Source organism: Lucilia sericata, unplaced genomic scaffold, assembly GCF_015586225.1.
Source record: "Lucilia sericata isolate MDLA Ls3-8-SP2 unplaced genomic scaffold, ASM1558622v1 Contig002190F_arrow, whole genome shotgun sequence".
Classification (NCBI taxonomy): domain Eukaryota; kingdom Metazoa; phylum Arthropoda; class Insecta; order Diptera; family Calliphoridae; genus Lucilia; species Lucilia sericata.
This window is the reverse complement of record NW_023996025.1, coordinates 13,062-29,773: the sequence shown is the minus strand read 5'-3', so window position 1 is coordinate 29,773 and position 16,712 is coordinate 13,062. Positions and strand designations below refer to the sequence as shown.

Here is a 16,712-nt window from a genome sequence, read left to right as displayed (position 1 = left end):
ATTTTTAAAACGCCTGTAAATAGGCTTCAATTTTTTAAATTATTTTTTAACCAAAAAGTATACTTTAAAAAAATTACTAAATTTTTAAAAGAAATTTTTTTATTAAAAAAGTCATAAAATTTAAATTTTAAGTTTTTTTTTATAATTTTTCAAACTTATAAATATGTATTTAATTTTTTTGGAATTTTTTTACTAAAGCACTTTTTTATAACAAAAATTTTTTTAATTAAATTTATTTTAAATTCATAGTCACCTTACATTAATATTAAACATATTAATTATAAAAACTAAAATCCAAAAAAATATATTATATAAATTTAACAAAATTATACTAATTATTGATTAAAAAACTCTATATACAAAACAACAAACTATTTAAAGTTATGTATAAAACTAAATTTTTGAACCAACAAACTCCCTTTTGTATAAAAATTTTAAAAAATTTCTAAACAAAAAATTTTCCCACAATTTCCTTTACTAATATGTGTTTTCGTTTTTTACATTTTCTATTATTCAAATTTTGAATTTCCCTTAATAGCAGACACAAGAAATCGAAGATGAACCAGAGCCCCTGAGCATGGCCTGGCCCGATACTGCCCGTAAACGTTTAACTTATATACTGGTGGCACCGCTTTTAATACCCATGTGGTTGACATTACCCGATACTCGTACGCCCAAAGGTAAAAAACTATTTCCGGTAACGTTTATTGGTTCCATAGTATGGATAGCGGCCTTTTCATATCTCATGGTATGGTGGGCCAATGTGGCCGGTGATACGGCCCGTATACCACCCGAGGTAGGTTTTGTCTAGAAAATCATACTGTTCCCATTATAACATTAATTACATTTTTCTTTTTCCTTAAAAAAGGTTATGGGTTTAACCTTTTTGGCGGCTGGTACCTCTATACCAGATCTGATAACTTCGGTTATTGTGGCGCGTAAAGGTTTTGGTGATATGGCTGTTTCCAGTTCTGTGGGTAGTAATATCTTTGATGTTACCGTGGGGTAAGTTAAATAAATTTAAGATAAACTAACAATTTCAAAAGAAAATGTAACAAGGAACGAAATGGAATCAAGTGAAATAGTAACAAAACTATAATTTTAAAACATTCTCTTTAGTTTTCTAAACAAAAAACTTCATCAAAATTCCTTTAACTAAACCAGGAACGAAATGGAATCAAGTGAAACACTTACAAAACTAATTTAAATAAAGTTTTTCAAACATTCCTTTCAGTTTTCTAAACAAAAAACTCCATAAAAATCCCTTTAATTAAAAGGGGAACGAAATGGAATCAAGTGAAACACTTACAAAACTTAGTTAAAAATAGTTTTTTAAACATTCCCTTCTGTTTTCTAAATGGAAAACTTAACAAAACTGCCTTTTAATAAAAAGGGGACGAAATGGAATCAAGTGAAACACTATTTTATTAAACTAGGAACGAAATGAAATCCAGTGATACACTAAAAAACTTTTTTCTCTGCTACATTTTGTTAAATTTAGTTTTTCAACATTCCTTTCAGTTTTCTAAACAAAAAACTCGATAAAAATCCCTTTTATTAAAAAGGGAACGAAATGGAATCATGTGAAACACTATTAAAACTCTGTAAAAATGGAGTAAATTTAATGAAAAATAGTAAAAATATAATAAAGTACAAGAAAACCTTACAAAATTCCACATAATTGTAAAAGGAACGAAATGGAATCATGTGAAACACTAATAAAACTGTGTAAAAATTATGTCCATTGAATGAATAATAGTTACAATATTATAAAATAAAAGAAAACCTCACAAAAATTCGACATAATTGTAAAAGGAACGATATGGAATCAAGTGAAACACTAATAAAACTCTGTAAAAATGAAGTCAATTTAATGAAAAATAGTTACAACACAATAAAAATTGAAAATAAAATAACTTTGTTAGAAAATATAATCTGGAACGAAATGGAATCAAGTGAAACAGCAATAAATCTTAGCAAAAATATAGCACACTGCTTCTAAAAACATTGAAAACAGGTAAAAGTGGTTTAAATTTAAGAGAACTTGACTAAAGTTACCCTAAACCTAAGAGGAACAAAATGGAATCAAGTGAAATACTAATTAAACTTTGTAAAAAGAAACCCGATTCTTTCTTAACACATGAAAATCCGATAAAAATAGTTAAGATGTAAGAAAATATGGCTAAAGCAACCCTAAACCTAAGAGGAACGAAATGGAATTGAGTGAAACACCGATGAAACTTTGTGAAAATTAAGACAATTTCTTTCTAACACAGAGCAAATCATAGAAAATAGTTTATATGTACGAAAATGCTATTAAACGCAAAAGGAACGAAATGGAATCAAATGAAACACTAGTAAAATTTTGAGAAAATCATGAGAATTTTCTCTAAATACAAGGGAAATCATAGAAAATATGTTAAATTTGGAAAACTTGATAAAATAATGTTAAAACGTAAATGGAACGAAATGGAATCTAGTGAAACACTAATAAAACTTTGTTTAAACGAAGTCAATTTTTTCAAAACACATAGCAAATCATATAAAATAGTTTAAATGTATAAAAACTTGACCAAATAAACACTAAACGTAAAAGGAACGAAATGGAATCAAGTGAAACACTAAAAAAATTGTGTAAAAATTATGAAAATTTCTTCTTAATACAAGAGAAATAATAAAAAACTAAAAAGAAATGCAGTTTGCTGAAAAAATCAATAAGGAACGAAATGGAAATAAGTGAAACACTTATAAAACTTTGTGAAAATTTAAAAAATGTCTTTCTAATATAGAGAGAAAATTATAAAAAATACATTAAATTATTGAAAATACCATTAAAAGCAAAAGGAACGAAATGGAATCTAATGAAACACTTATAATTTTTGTCAAAATTATGAGAATTTCTTTTAAATACAAGAGAAATAATAAAAAACCACAAATAAATGAGTTTAGCTGAAAATATCAATAAGGAACAAAGTGGAATTAAGTGAAACACTATTGAAACTTTGCAAAAATGGAGATAAATCCTAGGAAATCAAGAAAAAGAGTAAAATTTTGCACAAAACGTATTTGGAAAACATATAAACTTTAAAGGAACGAAATGGAATTTGGTGAAACATTAAGAAAAAAATCGAAATTTCTTTAATTTCTGTGTAAACAAAACCTATTTTCCTAATTATATGCATTAAGAAACGTAATGGAAACTAGTGAAACACCATTTTTTAAAAGTTAATTTAAAGTGGTTTTAAACTCCCAAATTTATTATACAAAAAATCACTTAAAATATTTAAATAAAAATCTTTTATTTATAGCAAAAATATTTAAATTTTCTTTATCAAAAATAATCATAATCACATTTAAAAATGCTTATGACTACGCAGCAAGTGTTTTTGTTAGCTCGTTGCCAAATTGTTAAAGTAATAAATGTAACATTGATTACCCCTTTGCCAGTATAATTTACACACTTATTGAAAATGTCTGTGTGTGTGTGTGTGTGTTTTTCAATGGTTAATGATATTTTAATGGCTTTTAAACGTTTTACTTTTCAAAGGAAATGTTATAGATATTTTTCAATTTAAAAATTCACGTTTTTTCCTCAAATAAGCTAAATAAAACGTGCTGTGAATAAATTTATTGTTAAAGAAAATTTTTCTAAAAAAAAAACAAACAAATAGAGAAACAAATAGAAAGCCTTAAAATGGGCTAAATTTAAGCTTATTTTAAAAAGCCTAAAATTATACTTTAGAAATTTAATGTCAGCATTTCTTTGAAAATATGTTTAGCCTCACTGTTGTTAAAAGTTTATAAACATTTTAGTGATTTTTTACAGTTTTTCTGTAAAACTGCCTGCTAGACAAACTTTACCTTTAGCCTTTTCTTGGTCTCAACTTTTTTTTACATTCATTCCAAATAACTTTTAATATTGCAAAATGTCTCTTCAACATTTTATGACAAAATAGTTAGAAAACCAAGTTTATCTACCTCAACATGGGAAACAATTCCCTCTGTTCTTAAGCAAGAGAAAAAAACAGATGTGGTTTTCATTTCCTTTTATTTTTTGCCAAATTTTCAATGCAAAAAGTTTTCTAATCTGCTGCATACTAACTTTCAGTTTTTCTATCATTTTTTTTCTGCTACATTTTCCTTGATGGCTTCTAAATAAACTTTTGTAATACTTTACCTATTGTTGCCTTAATAAATTCTATAGTTAAAAGGAATATTCATCTAAAAGTAACGGAAAAGTTTTAGTTAACTTAGTAACTATTTGAATGATATGGTGATTTCATTTGAGCAGAAAAAAAATTCAAATTTTTGAGAAAAAACACAAGAGTTTTGATTAGATTTGCATACAAATGTTTGCAGAAGCAAAACAGAACTAGGACAGAACTAGAACAGAACTAGAACAGAACTAGAACAGAACTAGAACTAGAACAGAACTAGAACAGAACTAGAACAGAACTAGAACAGAACTAGAACAGAACTAGAACAGAACTAGAACAGAAGTAGAACAGAACTAGAACAGAACTAGAACAGAACTAGAACAGAACTAGAACAGAACTAGAACAGAACTAGAACGAACTAGAACAGAACTAGAACAGAACTAGAACAGAACTAGAACAGAACTAGAACAGAACTAGAACAGAACTAGAACAGAACTAGAACAGAACTAGAACAGAACTAGAACAGAACTAGAACAGAACTAGAACAGAACTAGAACAGAACTAGAACAGAACTAGAACAGAACTAGAACAGAACTAGAACAGAACTAGAACAGAACTAGAACAGAACTAGAACAGAACTAGAACAGAACTAGAACAGAACTAGAACAGAACTAGAACAGAACTAGAACAGAACTAGAACAGAACTAGAACAGAACTAGAACAGAACTAGAACAGAACTAGAACAGAACTAGAACAGAACTAGAACAGAACTAGAACAGAACTAGAACAGAACTAGAACAGAACTAGAACAGAACTAGAACAGAACTAGAACAGAACTAGAACAGAACTAGAACAGAACTAGAACAGAACTAGAACAGAACTAGAACAGAACTAGAACAGAACTAGAACAGAACTAGAACAGAACTAGAACAGAACTAGAACAGAACTAGAACAGAACTAGAACAGAACTAGAACAGAACTAGAACAGAACTAGAACAGAACTAGAACAGAACTAGAACAGAACTAGAACAGAACTAGAACAGAACTAGAACAGAACTAGAACAGAACTAGAACAGAACTAGAACAGAACTAGAACAGAACTAGAACAGAACTAGAACAGAACTAGAACAGAACTAGAACAGAACTAGAACAGAACTAGAACAGAACTAGAACAGAACTAGACAGAACTAGAACAGAACTAGAACAGAACTAGAACAGAACTAGAACAGAACTAGAACAGAACTAGAACAGAACTAGAACAGAACTAGAACAGAACTAGAACAGAACTAGAACAGAACTAGAACAGAACTAGAACAGAACTAGAACAGAACTAGAACAGAACTAGAACAGAACTAGAACAGAACTAGAACAGAACTAGAACAGAACTAGAACAGAACTAGAACAGAACTAGAACAGAACTAGAACAGAACTAGAACAGAACTAGAACAGAACTAGAATAGAACAGAACTAGAACAGAACTAGAACAGAACTAGAACAGAACTAGAACAGAACTAGAACAGAACTAGAACAGAACTAGAACAGAACTAGAACAGAACTAGAACAGAACTAGAACAGAACTAGAACAGAACTAGAACAGAACTAGAACAGAACTAGAACAGAACTAGAACAGAACTAGAACAGAACTAGAACAGAACTAGAACAGAACTAGAACAGAACTAGAACAGAACTAGAACAGAACTAGAACAGAACTAGAACAGAACTAGAACAGAGTGGGAACTAGAACAGAACTGATCTCTCTTAGAAAACATTTATCTTATTGATAAAGTGCAGCAAATTTAAGCAAACAATCTACCACAATAAACATGACATTTTAATATTTTTCTTGAACAAAAAATTATAAAAAATAAACCTATTTTGCCTTAAGTAATTTAAAATATAGCCAAGCACTCATTCATTCATTCTTTTGTAAATACAAGAAAACAAGACGTCATGTTTGTTGATTTTCTACAAAAAACCCCTTAAACTATGCAACACGCATTGTTTAACTTGTAATTGTACACGCACATGTACATACGTACACAAGCATAAATTGTTCTGATGGTGGCTTTTGTTGTTGTTGTTGTTGTTATTGTAGTTAACTAAAAAAAAATAACAGAAAATTTACAAACAAATCATGTAACTAATTATCACTCAGCCTACTTCCACTTAAAAATTTCTGTATTTCTCTCTCTATCTCTCTTTATGCTTAAGTGTTTATATATGCATTTGAGCCTTGTTTACTACTACAACAATATCATTCATTATTTAGAGAATACATAGGAGAAAAAAACAGTAACAATTTGAACAACTAACTACAACAACCTTCCATTCAAGCATTTGCATTTTGCCATCTGTACGTGTGTTTTTTTTACAATATTTTCTTAACTGCCTGCTTAGACCTCTAGGTGGATTCTCATTGCTTTTCCTCCTTAGAAAATAATCCTTCATCATCATTAAAAGTCTAAGGCATTCGGCAAGGTTATTACGCAAGTTTTTTCTCTATAATTAAGGGATTTGATAAGAGGACCAACTGGTAACATGACAAGACTATAGATTAGACTATAGATTAGACTATAGACTAGACTATGGACTAGACTAGACTAGACTATAGACTAGACTATAGACTAGACTATAGACTAGACTATAGACTAGACTATAGACTAGACTATAGACTAGACTATAGACTAGACTATAGACTAGACTATAGACTAGACTATAGACTAGACTATAGACTATAGACTAGACTATAGACTAGACTATAGACTAGACTATAGACTAGACTATAGACTAGACTATAGACTAGACTACAGACTATAGACTAGACTATAGACTAGACTATAGACTAGACTATAGACTAGACTATAGACTAGACTATAGATTAGACTATAGACTAGACTACAGACTATAGACTAGACTAGACTATAGACTAGACTATAGACTAGACTACAGACTATAGACTAGACTATAGACTAGACTATAGACTAGACTATAGACTAGACTATAGACTAGACTACAGACTATAGACTAGACTATAGACTAGACTACAGACTATAGACTAGACTATAGACTAGACTATAGACTAGACTATAGACTTGACTATAGACTAGACCATAGACTAGACTATAGACTAGACTATAGACTACACTATAGACTAGACAATAGACTAGACAATAGACTAGACTATAGACTAGACTATAGACTAGACTATAGACTGGACTATAGACTAGACTGGACTATAGACTAGACTATAGTCTATAGACTAGACTATAGACTATAGAATAGACTATAGACTAGACTATAGACTAGACTATAGACTAGACTATAGACTAGACTATAGACTAGACTATAGACTAGACTATAGACTAGACTATAGACTAGACTATAGACTAGACTATAGACTAGACTATAGACTAGACTATAGACTAGACTATAGACTAGACTATAGACTGGACTATAGACTAGACTATAGACTAGACTTTAGACTAGACTATAGACTAGACTATAGACTAGACTATAGACTAGACTATAGACTAGACTATAGACTAGACTAAAGACTAGACTACAGACTAGACTATAGACTAGGCTATAGACTAGACTATAGACTAGACTATAAACTAGGCTATAGACTAGACTATAGACTAGACTATAGACTAGACTATAGACTAGACTATAGTCTATAGACTAGACTATAGACTAGACTATAGACTAGACTATAGACTAGACTATAGACTAGACTATAGACTAGACTATAGACTAGACTATAGACTAGACTATAGACTAGACTATAGACTAGACTATAGACTAGACTATAGACTAGACTATAGACTAGACTATAGACTAGACTATAGACTAGACTATAGACTAGACTATAGACTAGACTATAGACTAGACTATAGACTAGACTATAGACTAGACTATAGACTAGACTATAGACTAGACTATAGACTAGACTATAGACTAGACTATAGACTAGACTATAGACTAGACTATAGACTAGACTATAGACTAGACTATAGACTAGACTATAGACTAGACTAAAGACTAGACTATAGACTAGACTATAGACTAGGCTATAGACTAGACTATAGACTAGACTATAGACTAGACTATAGACTAGACTATAGACTAGACTATAGACTAGACTATAGACTAGACTATAGACTACACTATAGACTAAACTATAGACTAGACTATAGACTGGACTATAGACTAGACTATAGACTAGACTATAGACTAGACTATAGACTAGACTATAGACTAGACTATAGACTACACTATAGACTAAACTATAGACGACTATAGACTAGACTATAGACTAGACTATAGACTAGACTATAGACTAGACTATAGGACTAGACTATAGACTAGACTATAGACTAGTCTATAGACTAGACTATAGACTAGACTATAGACTAGACTATAGACTAGACTATAGACTAGACTATAGACTAGACTATATACTAGACTATAGACTAGACTATAGACTAGACTATAGACTAGACTATAGACTAGACTATAGACTAGACTATAGACTAGACTATAGACTAGACCATAGACTAGACTATAGACTAGACTATAGACTAGACTATAGACTAGACTATAGACTAGACTATAGACTAGACTATAGACTAGACTATAGACTAGACTATAGACTAGACTATAGACTAGACTATAGACTAGACTATAGACTAGACTATAGACTAGACTATAGACTAGACTATAGACTAGACTATAGACTAGACTATAGACTAGACTATAGACTAGACTATAGACTAGACTATAGACTAGACTATAGACTAGACTATAAACTAGACTATAGACTAGACTATAGACTAGACTAGACTAGAGACTAGACTATAGTCGAGTATAGACTAGACTATAGACTACACTAAATTTTGTTGCTTAGCAACATGTTGCACAACATGTTTCCATTAAAAAATATATCTAAGGTTTTAAGATGGTCACATTTTCCTTAACAATTCCATTAAAAATTTCTTATTTATCCATTTCTATATTATGTACTTTACATTTATTTATATATTATTTGAATAAAAATGTCAGTTTTCCTTTTTGTTAATTTGAATCACAACAAAAAAAACATACAAAATCTCTAGATAAATAATAGTTATTTTGTGGCTAAATAATAGTAAGTTCAAGTTGACATTTACTTTGGGGGTTATTTTTCTATTCTTTTTAATATTTATTTATAAATTTTGTTGTTAAGGCTTATGTTAAGCTTACAAATTATTTATATTTGTATATTATTGCGACATAGATAAATAAATAGAAAAAAAGGGGTGTTTTAGTACTTTTTTCGGTAGTTTTGTTCTTTTGTTTTAGGAAAAAAGAAGAAAAAACTATTTCTAGACTTGGCAGACAATAGTCGGTTTTTATAATATTGTTTTGGGTATTATAAGTTTTTTACAGCTTTTTTTATTTGTTTAAAACTGACAACGACCTTCACCTCAATTGTTGTATGACTAAAAATGCAACAAAACAAAAACAAGAAACTACACATGAAGCAATCAACAATTATACGGATTATAATCGTATGTTGTGCTGTTATTTAACGGAGGGAAACAAGGTTGAAAAACAAGCTTTTAAAGGGAAATAAGGGTAATTTAAGAGGCTTTTATGTATTTTAGAAAGACACAGCAACATGTTGATAAACACTTTTTGCCATAACGATCTTTTTTAAAGTAATTAAGTAATATGAAAATCAGTTTATAGTTTAGAATTGCAACAAGTTGCTGAACTTTGTTTCTGCAACATGTTAATGAAAAATGTTGTGCCAACAATATAAACTTTTCATCTTGGCCAGCTATAAACTAGAACAGAACAAGAACAGTACTACAGAACAAGAACAAAACTAGAACAGAACTAGAACAGAACTAGAACAGAACTAGAACAGAACTAGAACAGAACTAGAACAGAACTAGAACAGAACTAGAACAGAACTAGAACAGAACTAGAACAGAACTAGAACAGAACTAGAACAGAACTAGAACAGAACTAGAACAGAACTAGAACAGAACTAGAACAGAACTAGAACAGAACTAGAACAGAACTAGAACAGAACTAACGAACTAGAACAGAACTAGAACAGAACTAGAACAGAACTAGAACAGAACTAGAACAGAACTAGAACAGAACTAGAACAGAACTAGAACAGAACTAGAACAGAACTAGAACAGAACTAGAACAGAACTAGAACAGAACTAGAACAGAACTAGAACAGAACTAGAACAGAACTAGAAACAGAACTAGAACAGAACTAGAACAGAACTAGAACAGAACTAGAACAGAACTAGAACAGAACTAGAACAGAACTAGAACAGAACTAGAACAGAACTAGAACAGAACTAGAACAGAACTAGAACAGAACTAGAACAGAACTAGAACAGAACTAGAACAGAACTAGAACAGAACTAGAACAGAACTAGAACAGAACTAGAACAGAACTAGAACAGAACTAGAACAGAACTAGAACAGAACTAGAACAGAACTAGAACATTACTAGAACAGAACTAGAACAGAACTAGAACAGAACTAGAACTGAACTAGAACTGAACTAGAACTGAACTAGAACAGAACTAGAACAGAACTAGAACAGAACTAGAACAGAACTAGAACAGAACTAGAACAGAACTAGAACAGAACTAGAACAGAACTAGAACAGAACTAGAACAGAACTAGAACAGAACTAGAACAGAACTAGAACAGAACTAGAACAGAACAGAACAGAACAGAACAGAACAGAACAGAACTAGAACAGAACTAGAACAGAACTAGAACAGAACTAGAACAGAACTAGAACAGAACTAGAACAGAACTAGAACAGAACTAGAACAGAACTAGAACAGAACTAGAACAGAACTAGAACAGAACTAGAACAGAACTAGAACAGAACTAGAACAGAACTAGAACAGAACTAGAACAGAACTAGAACAGAACTAGAACAGAACTAGAACAGAACTAGAACAGAACTAGAACAGAACTAGAACAGAACTAGAACAGAACTAGAACAGAACTAGAACAGAACTAGAACAGAACTAGAACAGAACTAGAACAGAACTAGAACAGAACTAGAACAGAACTAGAACAGAACTAGAACAGAACTAGAACAGAACTAGAACAGAACTAGAACAGAACTAGAACAGAACTAGAACAGAACTAGAACAGAACTAGAACAGAACTAGAACAGAACTAGAACAGAACTAGAACAGAACTAGAACAGAACTAGAACAGAACTAGAACAGACTAGAACAGAACTAGAACAGAACTAGAACAGAACTAGACCAGAACTAGGAACAGAACTAGAACAGAACTAGAACAGAACTAGAACAGACTAGAAACAGAACTAGAACAGAACTAGAACAGAACTAGAACAGAACTAGAACAAGAACTCGAACAGAACTGGAACAAAACTAGAACACAAAATGTTGTTTTAAACTTCGTTATCAATTAATATTAAATTATTATACATTTAGCAACATTGTTTATAAACAAAGCTGGTTAAACTTTGCTTAGCTACAATGTTGCTAAATATGTATTTCTTTACTTCTTTATAATTAAATTAATTATTCCCCTTTTTCTTTTTTTCAGTCTACCCATACCCTGGCTCTTATTTGGCATCTTCTATGGTGCACCCGTTGAAGTCAACTCCGTTGGCATGGTCTGCTCCATAACGATATTGTTTATGATGTTAATATTTGTCGTTATGTCAATTGCCTGCTTCCGTTGGCGCATGAATAAGGGTTTAGGTTTTACCATGTTTTTGTTATATTTCGTTTTTGTTGCCGTTTCGTTAATGTTTGAATATGATGTAATAACATGTCCAGTGTAAAATGTTATAGACGAAATTTAAAAATTATTAAAAATAAAACCGTAAACATTATATATTATAATAATAGTAACAACAAAAAATACAAAAAAAAAACAACTTTATATACAAACATATATAAACAACAACAACAAAAAAAATTAAATAATAATAATAATGAAAAAAACCAAAAAAAAAACATTTATATAAGAAAATTGTTAATAATTTTTAAGTAAGTTTATTAAGAAAATTTATTAATTTAAACCAACAAAAAAAAAACAGAAAAAAGTATATAAAAATCAAGAATTTGCAAAACTTGATAAAAATGAGTAAAAAGTGAAGTAAACCAACAAACAGAATGTATTGTACTTTAGCAACAAAAAAACATGAAAAAAAATTAACAAAAAAATTAGCTAAAAAATTATAAAAAAAATGATTTAATATAATAGAACAAAAAACTGCGTTATTTACAACGCTAAAGTGCTCATTAACAGAGAAATTGTTATTTATTTATTAATTATTATTAATTATATAAAATTATTATTTTTTAACATTTTATTTTTATTATTATTATTAAATATTTAACAAAAACAAAAAACTAAATATTTTTTTTGTTGTTATTAAGAAATTGATAAACCAAACGTAAACTTTAGATAAAAATTCTTTAACGTAAAAATCTACGAAAAATAAAACTCCTTTATATAAACAAAAGAAAAACTATACTTTAGACTTTAATATTAATATAACATTACTAAAATACTAAACTAATACTCGTACATACAAAAACATATTACTAATTATATAAAATTTTTATTAAATTTACCTCCCCCTTTCCCCTTAAACCCTTAAAAAAAAACTCACCTACTTGTATTAAAAAAGCTTTCATTACCTTATTTAGATTGTTTTAAACATTTAACTTTTTTTAGTTTTAATATAATTTTATTTCATTATTACGTGAAAAAGTTAAAAGCTCTCTAAAGCTTTTTTCAATCAATTTAGTTTTTATAGCAATAATTGAAAAGCCAACATTGTAGGCTCATTTTGAAACGATTTTTGTGATTTTTAGCTGTAAAAAACGTAAAAGCGTTAAAAGCTCTAAAAAGCTTTTTTACAAAAGTTAAGTTTTTACAACAATTTTTTAAAGGTTAACACTGTAGGCTTATTTTCAAACGATTATTGTGATTTTTTTGTAAAAAAAAAAACGTAAAAGCTCTAAAAAGCTTTTTTTTCGAAAATGTATAATTTCTACAATAATTGAAAAGCCAACATTGTGCACTAATTTTTAAACGATTTTTATGATTTTCGCTTTAAAAAAAGTAAAAGCGTTAAAAGCTCTAAAGAGCTTTTTTGCAAAAATTTAGTCTTTACAACAACTATTGAAAAGCCAACATTGTAGGCTTATTTTGAAACCAATTTTGTGATTTTTTTCTGCAAGAAACGTAAAATCGTTAAAAGCTCTAAAAATTATTTTGAAATGATTTTTATGATTTTTGCTATAAAAAACGTAAAAGCTTTAAAAGCTCTAAAAAGCTTTTTTTTTAAAATTCAAATTTACAAAAATAATTGAAATGTAATCATTTTAGTCTTAATTTGTAAGGATTTTTGTAAATTTCCGCTGTAAAATCGTTAAAAGCTTTAAAAAGCTTTTTTACAAAAATTCAACTTTTTTTAGCAATAATTTAAAAGCAAACATTTTAGGCTTATTTCAAAATGATTTTATAAATTTTAGCTCATATTTCAATAAAAAGCTTTCAAAAGCTTTTTTAAAAACTCCAGTTATTTTCGTTAAAAATAATAAAAATTTTCATTTTAACTTAATATCTATTAATTTTAACGATTTTTAATTTTTAAAGCCGCTTAAAGGTAAAAAGCTTTTTAAAGTATAAAAGCTTTTATAAGCTTTTTAGAAAAAAACTTATATTTTTCAAACAAAAACAATGAAATTTATATTTTTAGCCAAATTTTTAGTTATTCTGGCATTTTTAGCTCATAAATAGATGATAGTAAGAAAAATAAAAAAAGCTTATAAAAGCTTTTTTGTAAAATTTTAAAATTTTTAATAAAAATGGTTCGTTGCTCTATTTTTCCTGATTATGGCAATTTTTGGTTCATAAATCTAATAAAAGTGCGAACAGTTAAAAAAAGCTTTTAAAAGCTTTTTCCAAAAATTTTATTTTTTAATAATAAAAATGATTTTCAACCTAGATTTATGGTTCATAAATCTAGTAAAAGTGCGAACAGTTAAAAAAAGCTTTTAAAAGCTTTTTCCAAAAATTTTATTTTTTAATAATAAAAATGATTTTCAGCCTTATTACTATGATTAATGGTAATTTTTAACCCATTTGGCAGGTTATAAATGCAAAAAAGATAAAAGCTTTTAAGAGCTTTTTTTGGAAAATAGCAAAAACCGTGATTTAACTTAATTTCTAGTAACTAGGATGATATTTGTTTAATAAAACTGGTTATAAATTTTGAATAGTATAAAAGCTTTGTTATAAAAAATTAATTAACTTTTCAATAACAATTAATTGTCTGTTGCATAGCTACAATTATTTTTTGAAGTATGGAGCAGGTTATTAGGGCAAAAATTATAAAAGCTTTTAAGAACTTTTTTGGGAAATTAACAAACAAATTAGGTTTTAACTTAATTTCTAATAACTATGGTGGTTATTGACTAAGAAAACTGGTTTAAAGCGTAAATAATAAAAAAAGTTTTTAAAAAGCTTTTTTCACAATTTTTCTATTTTTATTAAAAAATGGTTTTTAACTTGATTACTATTAATTAGAATAATTTTTAGCTTATAAAAAAGGTTAAAAGTGCAAAAATTTTAAAAGCTTTTAAAAGCTTTTTTCACAAAATATGACAAAAATTCAAAAATTTGTTTATAATTTCTTTTTAATTAATTTAGCTTGAATTTAAGTAGAGTTTTTGAGTTTTTTTTTATAAAGCTTTTTAAAGCTTTTAATGTTTAATTTTTTTTTTCTTATTTTTTTATAATTCTATTTGTTTGTAATGTTTAGTTTTCAACCATTATTATTATTTTTTTTTTTCAAATAATTACTCTAAACTAAAGCTTTTTTTGAGAAAAGCTTTTCCTATATGCAACATAAAATTATATGCTTTTATTACTTAATTGAAACTTAAACTATTAAAACAAATTTAAAGAAAATATTAATTAAACTATAACTATAATTTGCGTTAATTAAATTATATACTCAAAAAGACACTCATAAAAACATTTTAAATAAAAGCTATATAATTAATATGACCGACGAAAAAAAGCTTTTAATGAAAAGATTAACCAAAAAAACTTAACTATTTGTATAATTTAAGTTGCTTTATTATTATGAAACTAAACTATAAAACTAAATTTTTCTCTTTTAACAAAAACTCTCTCTCTAAACTATCTATTTAAATAACTCTCTCTATATGCTCTCTATTAGCTTACTAAGTTCTAAACAAATAAAAAAGAAAATACTCCAACAAAAAGTTAAGAAAACAACTAAAAGCTTTACTTAAACCCAAAAAATTATAAAACTTTTCTTTTACTTATAATCTCTAAACCAACAAAAAAGAAAAACTCTACTGTTAGAAAAAGCTAAAACTTTGAGACCTTTTTCAAAACTGAAAAACTAACTAACAGCAATAAACCAATTAGTAACATTTAATAAAACAACAACAAAAATGCAAAAATTGAAAAGAAATTTCAAATTAACGAATTAAAATAGTAAAAAATTTGTACAAAAAACCCTCAACAACAAATACGAAATAAATTTTTAATTAAAAACCTACAAAAAAAATAGTTACAAAACCAACAACATTAATAACATAACTAGGCATTTAAAATTATAAAAAAAAAATTAAACATAATAACAAAAAACATAAAACAAATTATTAAAAACCAACAACTTATATATGAAAGCAATAATTTACATAATATTAACAACAAAAAAAAAAAAAAAACAAATAAACAATAACAATTTATAATAAACTACATAAAAACATTAATTATATAAAATTCACTCAAAAACATAACTAAACTCACCTAACACTCCTCCCCCCCCTTTGCCCCCAGACCTCCTATTCCCACAACCCCCTCTCGTATAAACTTTATTATAACTAAATTAATATTCTAAACATAATATTATAAACAAAATGAACAAATAATATTTAAACAAAAAAAAAAAAACAAAAAATTCTTTTAAGCTAAAATATTTAAAAAAACAAAAAACATACGTATTACTATTACTTAAGACAAGAAATAACAACAACATAATAAAACACAATATTTATTATTAATGAAAAAAAAAACAACAACAAAATAATAAAAATCTCATTAAACTAAATTTTTAAATTATTATTAAATCAATTAACAAAATTATTTTTGCTTTAAGACTTTAAAAACTGCAAAACTACTCAAATTAACTAAAAAGCTTTCCATAAAAAAAAGCTTTTTTCATAAATATTAAAAATCAACAACTTTTAAGAACATTTAATACAATTTTTATAACATATTTTATAAAGAAATCTAAAATTTACCTAAAAGCTTTCAAAAGCTTTTTTTTCAAAATATTATTTTTTCAACCAACATAGCTTACATAAACATGTAATACAGTTTTTATAAATTTTTATGTAAAAAAAACTAGAATTTAACTAAAAGCTTTCAAAAGCTTTTTTTCAAAATGCTATTTTTTCATGCCAATGTAGCTTACATAAACATGTAATACAGTTT

At 27.6% G+C, this 16,712-nt stretch overlaps 1 protein-coding gene across 1 annotated transcript in view; it reads left to right on the top strand.

The window, feature by feature from the left end:
• Positions 1-15,384, top strand: part of LOC119613556 (sodium/potassium/calcium exchanger Nckx30C-like) — a gene marked incomplete at its 5' end in the record, with an annotated part of 40,271 nt that extends 24,887 nt beyond the window's left edge. Inside the window, 3 exons of the mRNA XM_037969575.1 lie at positions 539-796; positions 869-1,005; positions 11,763-15,384. Of these exons, the coding sequence (XP_037825503.1) occupies positions 539-796; positions 869-1,005; positions 11,763-12,003 (636 nt within the window). The remainder of the gene's footprint in view (positions 1-538; positions 797-868; positions 1,006-11,762) is intronic.
• Positions 15,385-16,712: the final 1,328 nt, after the last annotated feature.